The sequence below is a fragment of the Acanthaster planci genome, linkage group LG21 (genome assembly GCF_054643075.1).
Source record: "Acanthaster planci isolate LZ-2023a linkage group LG21, COTS_SCS, whole genome shotgun sequence".
In the NCBI taxonomy this organism is placed as follows: Eukaryota; Metazoa; Echinodermata; class Asteroidea; order Valvatida; family Acanthasteridae; genus Acanthaster; species Acanthaster planci.
Window position 1 is genome coordinate 7,228,689 of NC_141797.1, and position 16,122 is coordinate 7,244,810.

The window sequence follows — 16,122 nt, forward strand, 5'->3', positions numbered from 1 at the left end:
CCCATCTGCTCCGTGAATGATGCATGGTCGAGGACTGCGGCTGTGTAGTCTTCCAACAGCAAAGCCTAGCCCAGCAAATGTTGAGGGATAATGTCTATCACGCTAACAAGCTTTAACAAATGGATGGTGATGTGGTTTTGAGCTCCAGGGTCAACTGCTTTTAAATTGCACAGGGACAAGGGAAGGGTGCCCATCAAATAAGTTTCACAAGGGGAAAGGCCACGCGATACGCATCTTCACTGCCTTCTTGAAAAGAGCACAAACGCTGCGAGTGGAAGCGGCTGGAAATTGCGATTTTGATCAAGGGGATATGACCAACATAGTATCACCTTTGACATAGTTCATTTGAACGGCTTAATCGATGGATGCCCCTCCCCCTCTAAAAAAAGAAAATGAATGAAATATTTTGATTGTACAAAAAAAGCGAAAGGTACTTTTGTTGGGACTGTTTCAATTCTCTTTCTTCAAAAGTATGTAAAAACTCCCAAATTTAGCCTGAGAAAGACCATAAAAGGTTACATGTACATAAAGTAATTTCCAAATTGTTTGGTTCCCAGAAAAATATAAATTTAATAAATTTATAATTTTATAAATGTAATGATTTATTTCACCACATCCAACAGCAAGTAAATTGCCTGTAAATTTTACTCTAGATCCACCCTCGCATACATTAACTTGTACATAGCTTGTGATTTTACGCAGGGTTGGGTGACTTTTGACCAAGAGGCGTAGCCAAGGCATTTTCTTGGGGGGGGGAGGCCACAGTCAATTTGCCGACTTGTAACTTCTTCGCCAAAATCTTGTCGTGTAAAATTCCCAAAGTGAGGAAAACGGAAATCTGCGGTACACTAAATCTCAATTTTGGATTCATTTGCTGACCGACGCTCTACTTGCTGGCTGGAATTACTTGTTGGGAGCCCCCCTACTATTACGCCCCAGTGTTGACTGACTTGTAGGTGCGCTCAACTACACTTTACAATGCTGTTTGAAACTACCCTGAAAGCGTGCAGACATTGCCGGTGACAGCCCCCATTCATTAAGCAGAACTGTAGGCGATATGAAATACATTATTGATTACATGATGGCTGCCGTGCCGTTCATGAATGTGGCCAGACGGGATTAACTAGTAACGAGCAGTAGTTGACTGTCTCCCCGGAGAATGGCATGTGTCCCTGCAGTCGAGATGCAATTCTCGGCTTCTCAAGGGCTGAAGATGCGACGTGCATGTCGGCAGACGTTCGGTATGCACTGGCAACAGCTTAGCGGCATGACTCATGCTGTGCTCGGCAGTGACTTTTTCTTATGCCTGGCCACTCATCGTATCCAGTAACCACAACAATGATTCTCCATCCACACTACTGTGTGACAGCAGTTACATTGTACCTCTCTAGCCATGTGCCAACTTACATCTACAGCACTCTTAGAAATAACAGCAAATTCTCAAGTTTCTTGAGTTCCTTTGAATTTTCACTTCAACGAGTTGGTAACAGCTGCCTTTTCCATTGAACACAGGGTCTGATGACTTCCTAAATGTCAAGAGTCTAAAAATGTGTGAACCGAAGAAAATCCACCCCCTCCTTTTGTATTTAATTTTTATGAGCAAAGTTTACAAAATGTTGTCCAAGTCCTAGGAGCATGTCCATTTTCATGTCAATGTGACGATCAACCCTCCTCCTGCTTACAACAAGTGCAGACATTTGCCTGTCACCAAGCTTGCAGGAATTGGCTTAAATGGCCAGTTCTAATCTCGTAAATGTTCCTGCGATTTCTAATCTCAAACATACATGTATGGAGCAGTGGTTCAAAATGTGGAGCAAAGTTTATTACGCCGACTTTCAGGGGAACTCGCCCCAGCCTGGCCGCTCAAGAAACTGCTCCAAAAAGAAACACTCTCTATAATTTGATGTCAGGTTTGATGTCATTGTCAGCAGGTGCACACTTGCATAAAAATTATGCACGTACGGCCGTTGAGAATCTTCTAATAATGCAATTCAGACAGAATGCGGGTAGTGGTAGGTAAAATGCATTTTCCAGCACACTGCAATAAATATAAAAGGGCTTGGACATATTAATGGTCCAGTCTGATCTTGTTTGATTTATGTACACACTGTTCTCATCATGATAGGGTGAAGGCCAAAGCTGGCAGGTGTCGTTAAACTTGGTGAGTCATCTTTAGGTCGAAAACCCCCAAACTCATGGAATGAAAAGAAAGCTGCGCACTTGCTATGTACACACTTGTACCCCAATGATGCATGATCATTCAGGTTTAGGGGCGGCCCACCTCACTGATTTTAGTGACCACCTCAGGCTTTTCCGATGAAGTTTACCACCTGACCGTTAAAATGAACAAAAATGGAAGGAAAAGGCAAAATAACTTAGATATTTTGAAACAGATCAGTTTCAAATTGTTCAGAATGGTAAAGATGAACACTGAATACAGAATCTGTTTCTTTTAGAGGGGAAACCAGAGTAAATGTACTATTAGACAATGCAGAATTTATTTTAGGCCTTTTTGAAAAACACTCAATTTTGTTTTGGTACTAGAATGTTGGCAAAATGTGTATGACCACTTTACACCTATTAGTACCCCTGGGGAAACGCTGATGATAATGTACATCTGTGCTGGAAAACACACAGGCCCTAAAGTAGGCCTCTGTTTCATCATCTTAACCACGGGTATTCAGTGGGAGGCCACTACAAGTATTTACAGTGGCAGGGGACTACAGCTTGTCAGAAACTCATGGACAGCAGACTTGTGTTGCTGGCCTTCGGGTAATTTCAGAAATTAGGGGTCCACAAGTGTGACATTTTCGTATCCCTGTTACATCTGACCTTTGTTATTTGACATGAAAATATCACCCCAATCGTTTTCAAACTATGACTATTTGATTGGCAGGTAATTTGCATTAATTCATCACTCTTGGAAATTGGACAATGTGTTCTGAACCTACAAAATCATATGTCAGATGTGACAGGGGCACGAAAAAATGGACCCCTAATTTCTGAAAATACTGTACAGTGTACCGGGTACATCCTGTACAGGGAACACCTACATGTACATGGAGATGGCAAAACATTATTGCTCACGCTTTAACACCAAAACTGGAATTTCTGGAAAATGATGAATTTTTGACTCTCTCCCCTTAAAATGACTAGATATTTACCTGTGCAAGGAGTTCGGATTATCAGTGCAGTTAGTGTACAGTAGTCATCATGACTGGGCCCCACACAGCTGACAACAACCGATTTCAAGGGAATCCCTACACGTCAGTGACACTTACTGCATTCACTCCAGCAATCTGCCAGTCAATTGCCAAACCGCAAACCCTCCTGTCTCCAGAGCATGTAATCTTCCTTTTACATTTACTGTAACTGCTTTTTTCCCTTACAAGTAGTGCAAAATACATGTATATTCCTCTTACAGTGCAAGCAGTGGCATACATGTAACTGAGGGAATGAAGGGGCACGTGCCCATCCCCCCCCTCCCCTGGGTACCACCCCCTCATTTGAAATCTGGGAATCATCTCCATTTTCTATTTGCTTGTTGTGCCCCCTTGAAAAAATGTGTGCACCCCCAGGTGCCCCCCTGGTGCCCTCGCCCCCCTCCCAGTTAGACCCAGTTACGCCTCTGAGTGCAAGATATCCTTCCTGCAGTGATCAGTTTTTTCCCCATACAATACATCAAATGCAGGCTACATTCACATGTTTGTCATTGTGTAGCACGGTAATTCCTTGACCTGAACTGGTTCATTATTAAACAGAAAAACCATGAAAATCTGAAGCAGATAAATGCACCTTATGTAAAATGTCACGTGACTGTGGTGGACTCCATTTGCCAGCAACAGTAAAGAGCGTCTTGAACCACAACTATACATAATGTAAATGTATACAGTTCACCTGTAAATTCTAAGCATGTGCGGTACAGTTTGTGGTACATGCACTGTAGGGTTAAGCAGCTCAGAGTGGCCTCCTAAGGCACCTAGAATAAGTGCTAATTAATTCACAGGAGAGGCAAGTGAGGGCAATCTAATGAACGATGATACAATGGCACACTGGTACGCATGTAATCATGGTAATGCATGTAATGTTACAGTATGTGGTTTCACATGGCAATGGCCGCATCATTTGAAGGTCTGTTCCACCATCATGACCAAGCACTATGGGAAGGCTCTGCTAATGTCACAGTCATGCTTTTGCCTACAGGGCTGGTACCGGTACATGTGTGTTACAAAATCTCTCACCATCTATCAAAAACACCAAATTATAAACATTTTAACTGAATACTTAAAAACAAAAAACCCTCTAAAAGTAGTTATACTTATAATCTGACACTAAGCTATGGTACTGTACATGTACATGAATGTGTAGGTGTGGCATACATAACGTGGACCTCTGTACAAAGAAGTCCAGGGTGTGATGGTGTTGTGTGGACTCCCACATGTCCACAAAAAGTTTTCCACTCTCTGAAAAACTGTTCAGAGGCATTTCTGGGTCAAGATTGTCTGTAGCAAAATGAAGAGGAACAGTCCAGGAAATTGTCGACATCAAAAATCCAGCTTGAAGGAGTTATCCTAGTTGGAGAAAAAGGAACATTTTCCTCAAGTTTCCTTAACCACAGGAGAACAAAGGAATGTCCACACTTTGTATGTAAAAGAGGTAGGTACATGTAAGTGTCTACAGGGTGATATTCCCACAAATGTGGAATGCCCATACAAAAATAAGCTGTTTTACTATTAATAGGCAATGTGATAGGGTCTAACTATATGTCCGCATTAATGTGCCTTCCAATCCTCGGGCACATGGCAGACACAAGTGCTGAAATCAGTGAAGTGCCCTCCCTTTCAAGAAAATTTTTGTCTCTTTTTCAACATGAGAATGTTTGGAGCCTCAGCAATTACCACTAACTAAATGGGTGCATGTATCACGGCCCTCTTTGATTATCACAGACTGCTGAATTTCCGACGGACTTTCAAAGGTAATCAGTGACCGAGTGATAAATCACTTTCATCGTGGAATGACTCACTTGCTCCTGTACCTACAAGTACACTGTACATGTAACTCCCAGCTCATTCATTTTGCTGCATTGCTTTGTCCTCTACAATAACTCTTACAATCAGGCCTATCTTGCAGGTCTGCGTCCGTCATTTGTTTTTATTCTGAAAAAAATTATACTTCCCAAGGACAAATCCATGGATGTTGAGTCATCCAACGGACCGAACTTATCTGAATCAAAATATTTGTCAGTTTTGTTGAATTGCTTAACTGGAAAAATGATCTTGGGAAATACAAGCATTTTCTTTCTTGCAATTTTCCTCTGTAAATTTCAGATTATATTTGAACGTGAAAAAAACGACCTTGGAAAATAGTTTCTCTCTCACAATTTTCCTCTTTAAGTTTCAGATTGTATTTGAACTCAAAAGAAAAAAGAGTTCCATGGGAACAGAAGCCGGTAGTTTGCTGTTCTGAGGGTTTATCTTTCATTGAGAGCTGTCCTCGGTGATTAAACTGTGTGATTAGTCCAATTAAATTAAATGGAACAAAGATGCAACACAGTGTCCTGTCCCCTAGAGCCTGTGCCCCACATATGTACAACTGTGGACTACAAGTTATGTCTACTAGGGGCCTATTTGTTTCACAGGAAGGGATATATGGACTTGCATGATGATCCTAATGCTGGTTTCCACCATCCACTGTGTGGGTTTTGGTGTCTGTAATCCAACGACAGATCGCTAATCATGATCCAGATCCGTGTGAAACAAACACTGCCATGCTATACATGTATGAAGATTTGAGGTGTCTGGTGTGATTCAGAGCTGAGGCACCCTCACCGTGCCCCAGACCTTTAAGGCAGTTTTACCAGGGATCTCCTTGAACCCTCCTTGGTTTTCTCCCACCATTGTGGCAGACCCCAATGGCTCACTCTACCCCACATGTACTTTCAGGGCATCAAGCCCATACTGGCTCTCGTACCTTCCTCTAACCTCTTCAAAACTCCCAGTAGATTTAGGGTGACCTATGGAAGGTAAGGTTAGCATTGGTGGAATTGTTGACCCAGAGCTGCAGGTACCATTATGCCTCGTGAATACATGTACACGTATGTATGTAAATCCTGCATAAATGTACATGTCCGTAAAATACATCCATTTCACAGACGAAGGGCTCACTGAATGCAGCGAGCATTGTGTACACAATGAATGACTCACTCAAGGTTCCCCCCTCACTCATGGTATAAAGGACGTGTACAACATATGTGTACATGTACATGTTTGTGTGTGGGGTTATGTGCACATGAAATTTATGCGCACGTACATGGTACACATGGGACATTGTTCTGCCGGCCTCATTAAAGGTCTTGTGCAAGACAAGGGCCTGGGGCTCCGAGTGGGACCACGCTTTTGCAGATAAATCTCTTTCAAAGTTTTTCTGATGAAAAAAACACAGAGACCTCATCCTTTTTCGCAGCCAAGTCTGAGCTCTCAACTGTCTTGAGGTAAATTTTCTTCAACCCTTTTGCGCCCGGTAAAAGGGTCATAGCGGTTCCAATTAAACGCAAAAAAAAAACCCAGACCAGACTGGTGCAAGTCAAATGTTTTGAAGAATATTCCCCGATATAAGATTTCTGGACTAGCCGCAATTGCACCGCATATGGTCGACTGGTCATACCCCTGTGATTTGTCTAATCCCATAAACTCTCCATAGTTGGAAACTGAAGGAGTTTCACCCAATCACGGTGAATCGAGATCGGATTTCTTTTTGAATATGAATTAGGACAATTGTGACGAAAGAGGAAACATGTCAGGAAATCTGGGTAGAATTGAACCAGTAGCATTCAGATCAGGATACGGCCTTCCTCTGAAAATTCCTGGTATACCGCCCTTTTTAATCCTAACTCCCCAGAGTGATTTACCAGGAACCATACCCATTCATACAAATTCCAACACCATATGGTAAACTGTGCACAAAAGCTGTTGGACTCTGTTTATTTTGGGTATGCCTGAACCCATGTTAAAGCACAAGCAGTTTAGGGGTACAGTACCCAGTGCCACAAATTCACTCACTTTACTGGTGTTCAATTCTGTGTGGTTGGGGAAGGTTAGGGCTAATGTACATGTATGCATGTTCATGTTGGTACATGTACATGTACAGTTTTATGACAATGAGGCTACATTACATGTATCACATGCTGTACCTTCAAGGAACAGTACATTGTAGAAGGCTGCAGATAATGAGAAAAATCACCAGTGGTTTCATATGCACCATCAACAATACTTCATTTTATCTGAACAGATTCATCCTGTTTGTTGAGAAAATAAACTGGTTGAACAGAACCAACAAACTGTTGACACTACTCAGCAGCCAGTTTTGTCCACTGCTAATGACTGACAAGGGACAAATCTGTCAGGTCGATGTCAACACCTCTTTAGTTCGGAGGAATAAATACATTTTGAACATCATTTTACTCGGTCGTTTCATCGTGGATGTCATTTGAAACTTAATCCCACGACTTCCTGGGACGGTAACGATGGGATGCAGAAGTGATGAGAGGGAAAGAAAAATCACACCAAGGAAAGATTTAGTAAACACATGTAGGGTTAATATTACCTTTTTTTATCAGAAAGACGTGATAATCTGGCAATAGATCATTCATGTTCTGATGTTAAAAACGGCAATTAGTATGGTCAAAGCTACTCAGACTGGGGTTTCAGCAACAGTATATTATCACGAGTGTAGAGCGATCCAATTCCCAGAAGAGTGCAATAATCAAACCAGTACGAGTTCCATACACAGACATCATATCATTTTTCCTTGCAGTGACATCAGCCGTCAGAAAGTGATAAGTCCTAAGTTGTCAAGTTTAGCAAGGAAAATATTAAAGTGTTTACTAAGAAAATTAAGAGTTTTTCAGACCAAACTCTCCAGGCTTGTTTACAGGGTGTCAAGTGGTAAGCTTGTATGGAACTCTTTCTGTGAAATCATTCTGAATGGCATAATGTTACAGGTACATGTATATTGTAACCAAAACTCCACCAATCAAGCATGACAGGTGTACCTCGGCCGAGTTGCCCACTGGACAGTGAAATCAAACAGAGTGGAACAAATTTACTCTTTGCAATGGCTCACGTCCCACTGGTTCTCCACACATCACAAGGGTTTTTACTCTATTCATAAACAATTAGGATGAAAAGTATTTTTCAATTACAAAATTAAATGTGACCCCCATCATTAATTAATTTGTTTGGGAAAACTTCAAAACTGTTTAGTTACTACAACTTACAAGCATGGATATGATGGAGGTCAGGAAAAAATTACTTTGCAAAGAATAACATTGGTTCAAGGAAATTTTTACTGGTAAATATTACTTTACCGGTAGGCCTAGAGCAACCAATAATTGTGGTTCATTAAATTATTTAAACCCTACAAAATAACAATAATAATTTCCAACCCTACATGTACATGCTGAAAGATTTTCGACAATTCCAAATGATTTCAGCATAAAGTGACAACTGCGTTTATCGGCAACCAACCGTAAATTTTGACAAACATGTCAAATGAATACAAATTACACGTGTGTAGAACGTGTACATTATTAAGGTTAGGGCGCGCGGCCTAGTCATACTGTACAAAATACCGGTAATTATTTTAATGAATGTAGAAGCAAAATAAACTTTTCTTACCCTCTGTTTTGGACACGATCTAGCCAACGCAACAACAGCTCACACCACTCCGATTTTCAAAATCCCTGCTCTAAAATGACAGAATGAATATTTTTGTCATGACTAACCACCATCCAGCGTTCCGCGAAACGTGAGCATATGCGTACTCGAAGCAGCGCACAAACCGCAAGAAAGACTGTCCCTAGTGACCATTGTTGTCTACGGCTACGGTTACTCACTAATATGGGGCAGGGAAAATAAGTCAAAGTTGTAGCCACAAAATGCCCAACATGAATGCGGCCTTGCAATTCAACTAGGCGTTTTTAAACGCCCGCTTGGGCTTGGAAATTAACAGGTGCCTCCCACTTATCCCTATCAATTATTGATAGTGGCCTTGTAATGAACTCCCAGATCATTCAATAATTTGTTTAGAGAAACAAACCGGTGGTATATTTGCCGTTTAAACAGAAATACTTTAAATCTAAAAGAATTTTTTTCACCAGCCTAAAAATAATCAAAATCCCTGACTGGGATATCCCTGACTTGGATCAAGAGTTAGGTGGCGCTATCACTCGTTGGTATTGTTTTGTCTGAGGCCGCACTCATCGCTTTTTGAACGGCACCCGCTTCCCCGGCCCCGCCCAATGATCATGGGCCCGAAGTTTTGGCTGCGTCATCAGCGAGCCGGGGCACCGGGTCGGATCGCGCGGCCACAGGGTGATAGGTGCAGACTAGACCATTAAATCAAATGCCAAAGGCAACTGTGATAAATATCCCCACTTCAAAAAATCATACTCACAAGTTTCACAGGTTTCTTTCATTTTCCTTTCAATTTTCAGTGGTTCAACCACTGACTTTTGAAGATATTTCTGTCCAGAGAAAATCATCCATAAAAACAATCAGGAGGCCCATCGCCATTTTGGGAATTGGTGCCTACACTCCATCATCATGGCAAAATAGAGCAATTTGGAGGGCTCCGATTGGTCCGATACTTTCAGAAATACAAGCTGACAGTCCTGCCCCCGCATTTCATCCACCTTTTTAACAAACCACCCAGTCCACGCGCCACGAAAGGCTTTAAAAGCAGAGAATTTGAACAGCCTTCAAATCGTGATTTGGTACGTCCGCGCAGGCAATTTTGGACCTATTTACTGGCCTGCGACCTGATGCTGCAGCAAAATTCCTACTTGGCCTCGACAAAAATGCATAGAAATGCTTTCGCCAAAGCATTCAACGCAAACACATAGGTCTGCGAGGAGCCTCAAAAAAATACGAATAAAACGCAATGGATGTCACCTGGTGAAAAAAGAGACTGAAAAAAGAAAAGTGAAGTAGCCCAGACGATTTGGTATGAAACAGAAAAAGAACTACTCATGTAGAAAAAAAGGAACACTAAGTAGGATAGCATCGTCATGTGCGGCATGCATGCGACGCCAGGGGCCAGAGACTGACATGACAGAGGTACTGCAGGGCGCCCTCCTCAGGTGAACTGATGAATATTTGTTCAAGATGGCGCGCTCCATTGTCCATGCTGATGAGTGCTACCACCAGCTTTAACTTGCACTATGCTGCTTTGTTGTATAGCTCTAGCAGGTCATCATCGTCATGAGTAGTGTGTGTTCTGTCCGAAACCTGCGGCTCTAAATGGAAATGAAGAGGTAAATGGGTCTCACAGTTTCCAATCAGAAGGATGGGAACGATTTTCTAAAAATCATGAAAATAAACTCAACCATGGCAGAAGTGACGAGCAAGGAACTCAAGTCCCTCATCACAAGACCTGACTTGGGTGAAAGTTAGGCCTAACGTTAGGCCTATATGTACGTCATAAGATTCGAGTCCAGAAAAAAAGTCTTTCCAAAAAGAATTGTTTGCAATGACCATGCAGACTTACACAATGCTTGTTTATAATGTTTATTATGTTCATGTATGTCCAACCCCACACGTAAGGCTGCGGTGGCTCTCTTTTACAATCTGTCTCTTTTTTGTCACCATCACTGCCCTACTTTAAGGCATGTCTTAAATGCCTGAAATCCAACCTGCAGGATTGGTGAAAACTTTGAATCCCAATATCTTCCAAAATGAGAATTAGTTGACAATTTTACTCTAAATGGAATATTCCTCAGAGTTTGGACCATATAAGAACACCCTAAAGCTTTCCCTAACCGTATATTTTCTGATGTATGGTGCCTTGAAAACCCAGCCAGTGATATGTACATTGTATATAGTGACCGGGGGTAGTGCCATTTTGAAAAACAAAAACAGCGCTTCGTGCTACTTTCATCAAGAGAAATCAAAGATGTGATGTGAACCTGTGAAAATTCAGACTCAGAGGTAGGACCTGCATGTAGGCCTAAATGTGAAAATTGCCCAAAATGATTTTTCTCTCCTAATTTTATAATTTACAGTTTTGTGTTCAAATATTGGTGACTCAAATAAGCCAATTTCCTGTACTGTCACCATGTTGATTTTAGCACCCCCGGGGGAATAGACCTAAGTGAACAAAGCTAGAGGGGAACAAATTGTTTACAAGTTAATAATGACAATCGTGAGCATCCATTCGCCAAATGTTATGCAAGGTTAGTGTCATGAATTTGTTCCCCTCTGTTAAGTTGTCTGAGCTTGTGCACATGACACGTGAAAAAGGCTTATTGACTTGAGCTAAATACTTGACCCGACTCAATTCGATGTTTCTGCCTGATGACTCAACTCAAGTCACTGTGTTGCAATGACTTGACTCAACTTGACTCACTAAAATTAGTGACTCGCTCATAGAGGTAGATATAATAATGACTCGCTACAGTTCTGGCTATGGTAAAGTTTCAGCTATTTCATTGAGGCCTATGCCAACTTACTCTGCCATCACAAATATTTTTGCAGCAAGATTCCTTTCTTCCATTCTTGATGCAGTTAGGTGTTTGCTGGAGAGGTTTAATATCTCAATAAAATTTAGGTAAAATTCAGTATTTTGCCCATCCACACCACTGAAGATCGACAACATGTACTCTCTCATTGTTGTCAGCAGCACGACAGCTTGACCAATCGTAATGCAGCCCTCTTTTTCTTGTTTTCCTGATGTAAATATTCATGTACATGTGTGGTCTCTTGATGTTTTTTTTATGCTGCCATTTTTCATATAGGGGACTGGATGAATACCACACCTGAAGCATTTATCAAGGACTGGAATCCTATGCTCTTCCCAGTGTTGGTGGATATCAGGTGTTTGAGGCACCATGCCGAGACTCATCAAGAAGAAATATTCCCAGGAGGTTAGAGACGAGGAGAACATTGGCGGAGATGGTGCAAGACCAGAGGACATTGCTGACGTCTTAAAGAAACGCCTGCTGCTGATGTCCGGGAAGCTCCCCGCTCTGACGCCAAGATCAACTCCAGACAGCCACGTGAACGAGCCCGCATTTCGAGACACCGCAGAACTGCGGCAACCTCTCCCGTCGAGGATCGCCACCAAGGGGTCTGACGGAGAGCAAAGTCACAGAGACATTGCCCAGCGCAGGGAAGGGGCACCTCGCAGCGACGCATCCCAGCTCGGCCAGCGATGCACGGTGGAGCTGGGCGAGGAAGGCACCAGCGGATTCCGGCGGCGTCTGTCGTCAGGGAGCAAGCGGGCTACGATGGAAGGGAATCCAACGACGAGCTCCCCGGGGGTCTCTGCCCACCAACGAGCCAAGAAAGCCATGAGGGACCGACTCTTGGGAAATGCAAGTCAGAGGTTGCAGGCACATCGAGAGGGCGCGCCTGGCCGGTTTAACGACGAGCCGGAGAAAGAAAGCTTTGGAAAGGTACTTCTGTTCAAAATGATGTATTTTAAGATCCATACCTGTACTATGCAGACGCTTGTTTTATGACCTCAGGAGCATCCTGACTCCAAATCAATTGGCTGTGGCTAACAGTAACATGAGGGCCAATGGGAAGTGGCCACAGCCGTAAGCCAATGAGTTCCATAGTCTTAAGCCAGTGGCCCATGAAACATTCAGATACAGACTATGGCTTCATCCGAATCTCTTGTCTAGAGCTAGGTCTAGGTCTTCACTCGATTGGAAATGCATGGAGACGTGTAGACAATAGACCTAGCCGTAGCTCTGGAAGCCCGTTTCAGACACGGCCTATGTTTGGCACAGAGTGACCACGTTGTGTTCCAATAGAGCATGCTGCTTTGAAGCACCTTGGGGGTCAAATGAGGAACCACTGGCTCCTAGAAAAAACAAAAGTTAAGCGCCGGGTCAACTTTCGTACATACTGTACACACATTTGCAAAATACGCAGGTTACACGTACAAAATCTGACAAAACACACAGAAACATTTTTCCGTCAATTATCCGCAGGACAGACAGGCTTTGGGTTTTGTGCTGTGGAATAGATAAAAAACGGCAACCAATTAGTTGAAAAAAAAAAAAAAACCACTGAAAGAAAAGACAAGGCACGCTTGTTCTCTTACGTTTCAGTCTTTCGTACCTGAGACCGGAGGGGACCAAGGGAAGCTTGAAACCTTTTGGTTTGAAACCTTACATTTGGGACTGAAACAAGTTTATTGCACTGGAGTCGTGGCGTGCATAGACTGCTGGTGCATCTGATGAATACGCGAAAAACATCTCTGCTACCCATGCACACTCTATGCAGCGTGCTACCACAAACCAGTCGACTCGGGTACCTACTACCTGCACGTGCGTGTATGTAGCTACATGCAAGCTACGTTGCTGTTGAATGTGGGTTCATGCTGTGTGCATAGTAGGATGGAAAAAAACCCGTGATTATGGAGACACATCGCATCACACATGCAGAAGAAAACTGGGCAGCGATCGTTTGTGAAATATGACTAACATGGCGAGCAGCTAACACGCACAAAGCACAGTCACCATTGGTGATAAGAATTCGACATTTGGTGGCATGTCATCATTTTTAGGCACAAATGTGACTATTTTGGTCACACCGTACAGCGCTGGTTCGTAAGGTCTCCCCTGTCGGCGTGGCCATACCAAGCCTTGTACACGCGCTTTGTTCTCGAAAGACTTTGCTTTTCTTAAATACCGAATTAGTTCACTGTACTAAGACGCTAAACCTCCATGTTAATCTCTGTTTATCTTATTTCCCACTTTTTCCAATTGGTTTGCAATTGTAGATGAGGATCCTGGCGCTGAACGACAGCAGCAGTGACGACAGCGAGTCGGAAGTTGAAGTGGAAATTAGCAAAGAAGCCCAGGTCTGTTGGAATGTCACTGCTCACCTCCCATAAATTTAGCCCCCCTGCACAGAAATTTATTGAATTATTTTTAAAAGGCCATTCTGTACTTGGTGGGGAAGTGAATGTGAACACAAGATTCTAAGGCCAGATCAAATCTAGAAAAAAAGTAGGTAATAAGTCGCCAGATTCAGGTTAGGAGTTGTTGATATGGCGGGATTCTGTACATCAAAAGCTACAATTTGATATATGAATGACCCCCGTAGTGCACTGCGTTCCGGAGATATTGAAACATTTGTATATCCACATTTTCGGATTCAATAAAAGCACTTTTCAAGAAAAAGGTCATGATGTGTAACACTTGGAAACACAATGTCACATAGGATTTCCTACTGATGGATCAATTTCTCAACTTTGTTCATCGGTATTCATGTTTGTAGTCACAAATTCTGAAAATATGAATATTAGAGAAGCTGTTCAAGGAAAAATCACAATCTCATTTTTGAAGAAATTTTGCACTCTCCTAATAGAACAGGCCATTGCGTGTTTTGGCATTGCGCAACTTAATACCCTTTGTTGCTGAGCGGGTCACAGATATCCATGCTGCATGTTTGCAAAAATCTGAACATGTTTTGACTCGAGCGAAATGTCAGTACTTGTGTAGTAAAATCATGCCTCGTTGGAAACGTATTTCATTTAAAAAAAATTACATACTGGCAAGAGCATGATGACAGCTCTTCAGCGCCATTTTTTTTTTTAACAGGAAGCAGAGGCCTACAGCTTGTACAACAAAGCCCTGGATCTCCAGCGCGCAGGAGACAATGTGGAGGCAGAGTCGACTTATCAACAGCTACTGAGCATACCCCTCCTGGCCGAGGTAAGGCAGGAAGGCAATCGTGTTCTCCTAGCCTATCTTGCTGAAGATACGTACATGTACATGTCAATGCAATAGGACTGTGCCGAATATCCGAATATTCGATCAATTGTCGAATATTTGAATATTTGATCAATTTGTCAAATATATGAATATTTGATCAATTGTTGAATATTCAAATATTATATTCAGAGAGTTCGTGTTTAAATGAGAAAAATCACACTATGGCGGCTTGTTTCAAGCAGATTCAAATGAGAAGTGACAGAATATTATATCTTGCAACGATTTAAAAAGTAGATTATTCATTAAAACATTTTACCCCTTCGCAGCGGGATTATTTTGACCGCGACTGCTGGGCTGTGGTATGCCCTGAATGGAGGGCTTTGTCCAGCAGCAGGCCCCATTGAACCAGCAGCTGCATGGTGAATAGACTGCATGTGTGGTATGCACTAATCCTGACACAATGGTGTGATAGTAGCAGTCCTCTGTAGCAAAGGGGTGAAAAGCAATAAATTGTCAGCAAGGCAAGAAGCATTGTTCGTCTGTTAAATCTTGCTAAATCGTGGCTGGAGATACTCCTCGACATGAGAAGCTATTATAGTGGTTATAATGTACAATGTTACTGCGAATGATTTTGTATATGGTTTGTTCATCAACAATCTGCAGTTGGTATGACCGAATATTCAGATATTCGATCGAACTGAAGGTCGAATATTCAAATAATAAATTATTTGAATAGACTCAGCCTTAGAAATATCATCGTAGCCAGGGATTGGATTAAATATCTTGGACTTCTTAATCACGTTTCACCAGTTGACATCTAAACACGCAGGGATTCTTCATGTTGTAGCACGGATGACCTTTAAACGTGTTCCAACATATTCTGTATGTAGTGCCCTTTGACATTCCTGAGAGATTTCCATTGAGGTTGTGTACACACAGATGTTTGACGTGGTGGCGCCCTCAAGAGGCCATGGGCCATGGCCAGACATTGTAGCGAACGTAGTTCCCATGCATAGTCTCAGAGTTTGAAAGAGCGACGGTGCGGTAGGAAAACTTTTGCACAAATCTTGAGCTTATGACCACCAAGGGGCAGTATTTGCAAAACGTCCGACCTTGTGAAGGGCTGTGACTGTGGTGTCTTTATTTTAAAAGTCACAAAAGTGCAAAAACGGGAATATATTGTCAGCATATCGGTGGATTATTCTTGTAGGTGGAACCTCCCGATGATGAAGAGACGGTGAGAAGCCCCGGTCTGATGCTGAAGTACCTGACCTACAAAAACCTGGGCAGCATGGCCTACCAGAAGGAAGATCTCAACAGGGCTATGGAACATTATTTAGAGGTATGGCAGTAACAAATATTGAGCGAACCAAGCCAGAGGTTTGCCTGGGCGGTAC

The 16,122-nt window shown here is 42.5% G+C and overlaps 2 protein-coding genes across 3 annotated transcripts in view; one reads left to right on the forward strand and one right to left on the reverse strand.

Moving 5' to 3' along the window:
- LOC110982353 (uncharacterized) overlaps positions 1-8,835 on the reverse strand; it is an 85,988-nt gene extending 77,153 nt beyond the window's left edge. Inside the window, exon 1 of one of the 2 annotated variants that reach the window (XM_022240696.2) lies at positions 8,676-8,835. The gene's annotated coding sequence lies outside the window, so the exon portion shown is untranslated. The remainder of the gene's footprint in view (positions 1-8,675) is intronic. The other variant, XM_022240697.2, reaches the window with a different exon arrangement.
- A 1,319-nt stretch (positions 8,836-10,154) lies between these two features.
- LOC110982405 (calcineurin-binding protein cabin-1-like) overlaps positions 10,155-16,122 on the forward strand; it is a 39,151-nt gene continuing 33,183 nt past the window's right edge. Inside the window, exons 1-5 of the mRNA XM_087131254.1 lie at positions 10,155-10,312; positions 11,792-12,451; positions 13,789-13,869; positions 14,612-14,725; positions 15,936-16,067. Of these exons, the coding sequence (XP_086987380.1) occupies positions 11,885-12,451; positions 13,789-13,869; positions 14,612-14,725; positions 15,936-16,067 (894 nt within the window). The 5' untranslated portion in view covers positions 10,155-10,312; positions 11,792-11,884. The remainder of the gene's footprint in view (positions 10,313-11,791; positions 12,452-13,788; positions 13,870-14,611; positions 14,726-15,935; positions 16,068-16,122) is intronic.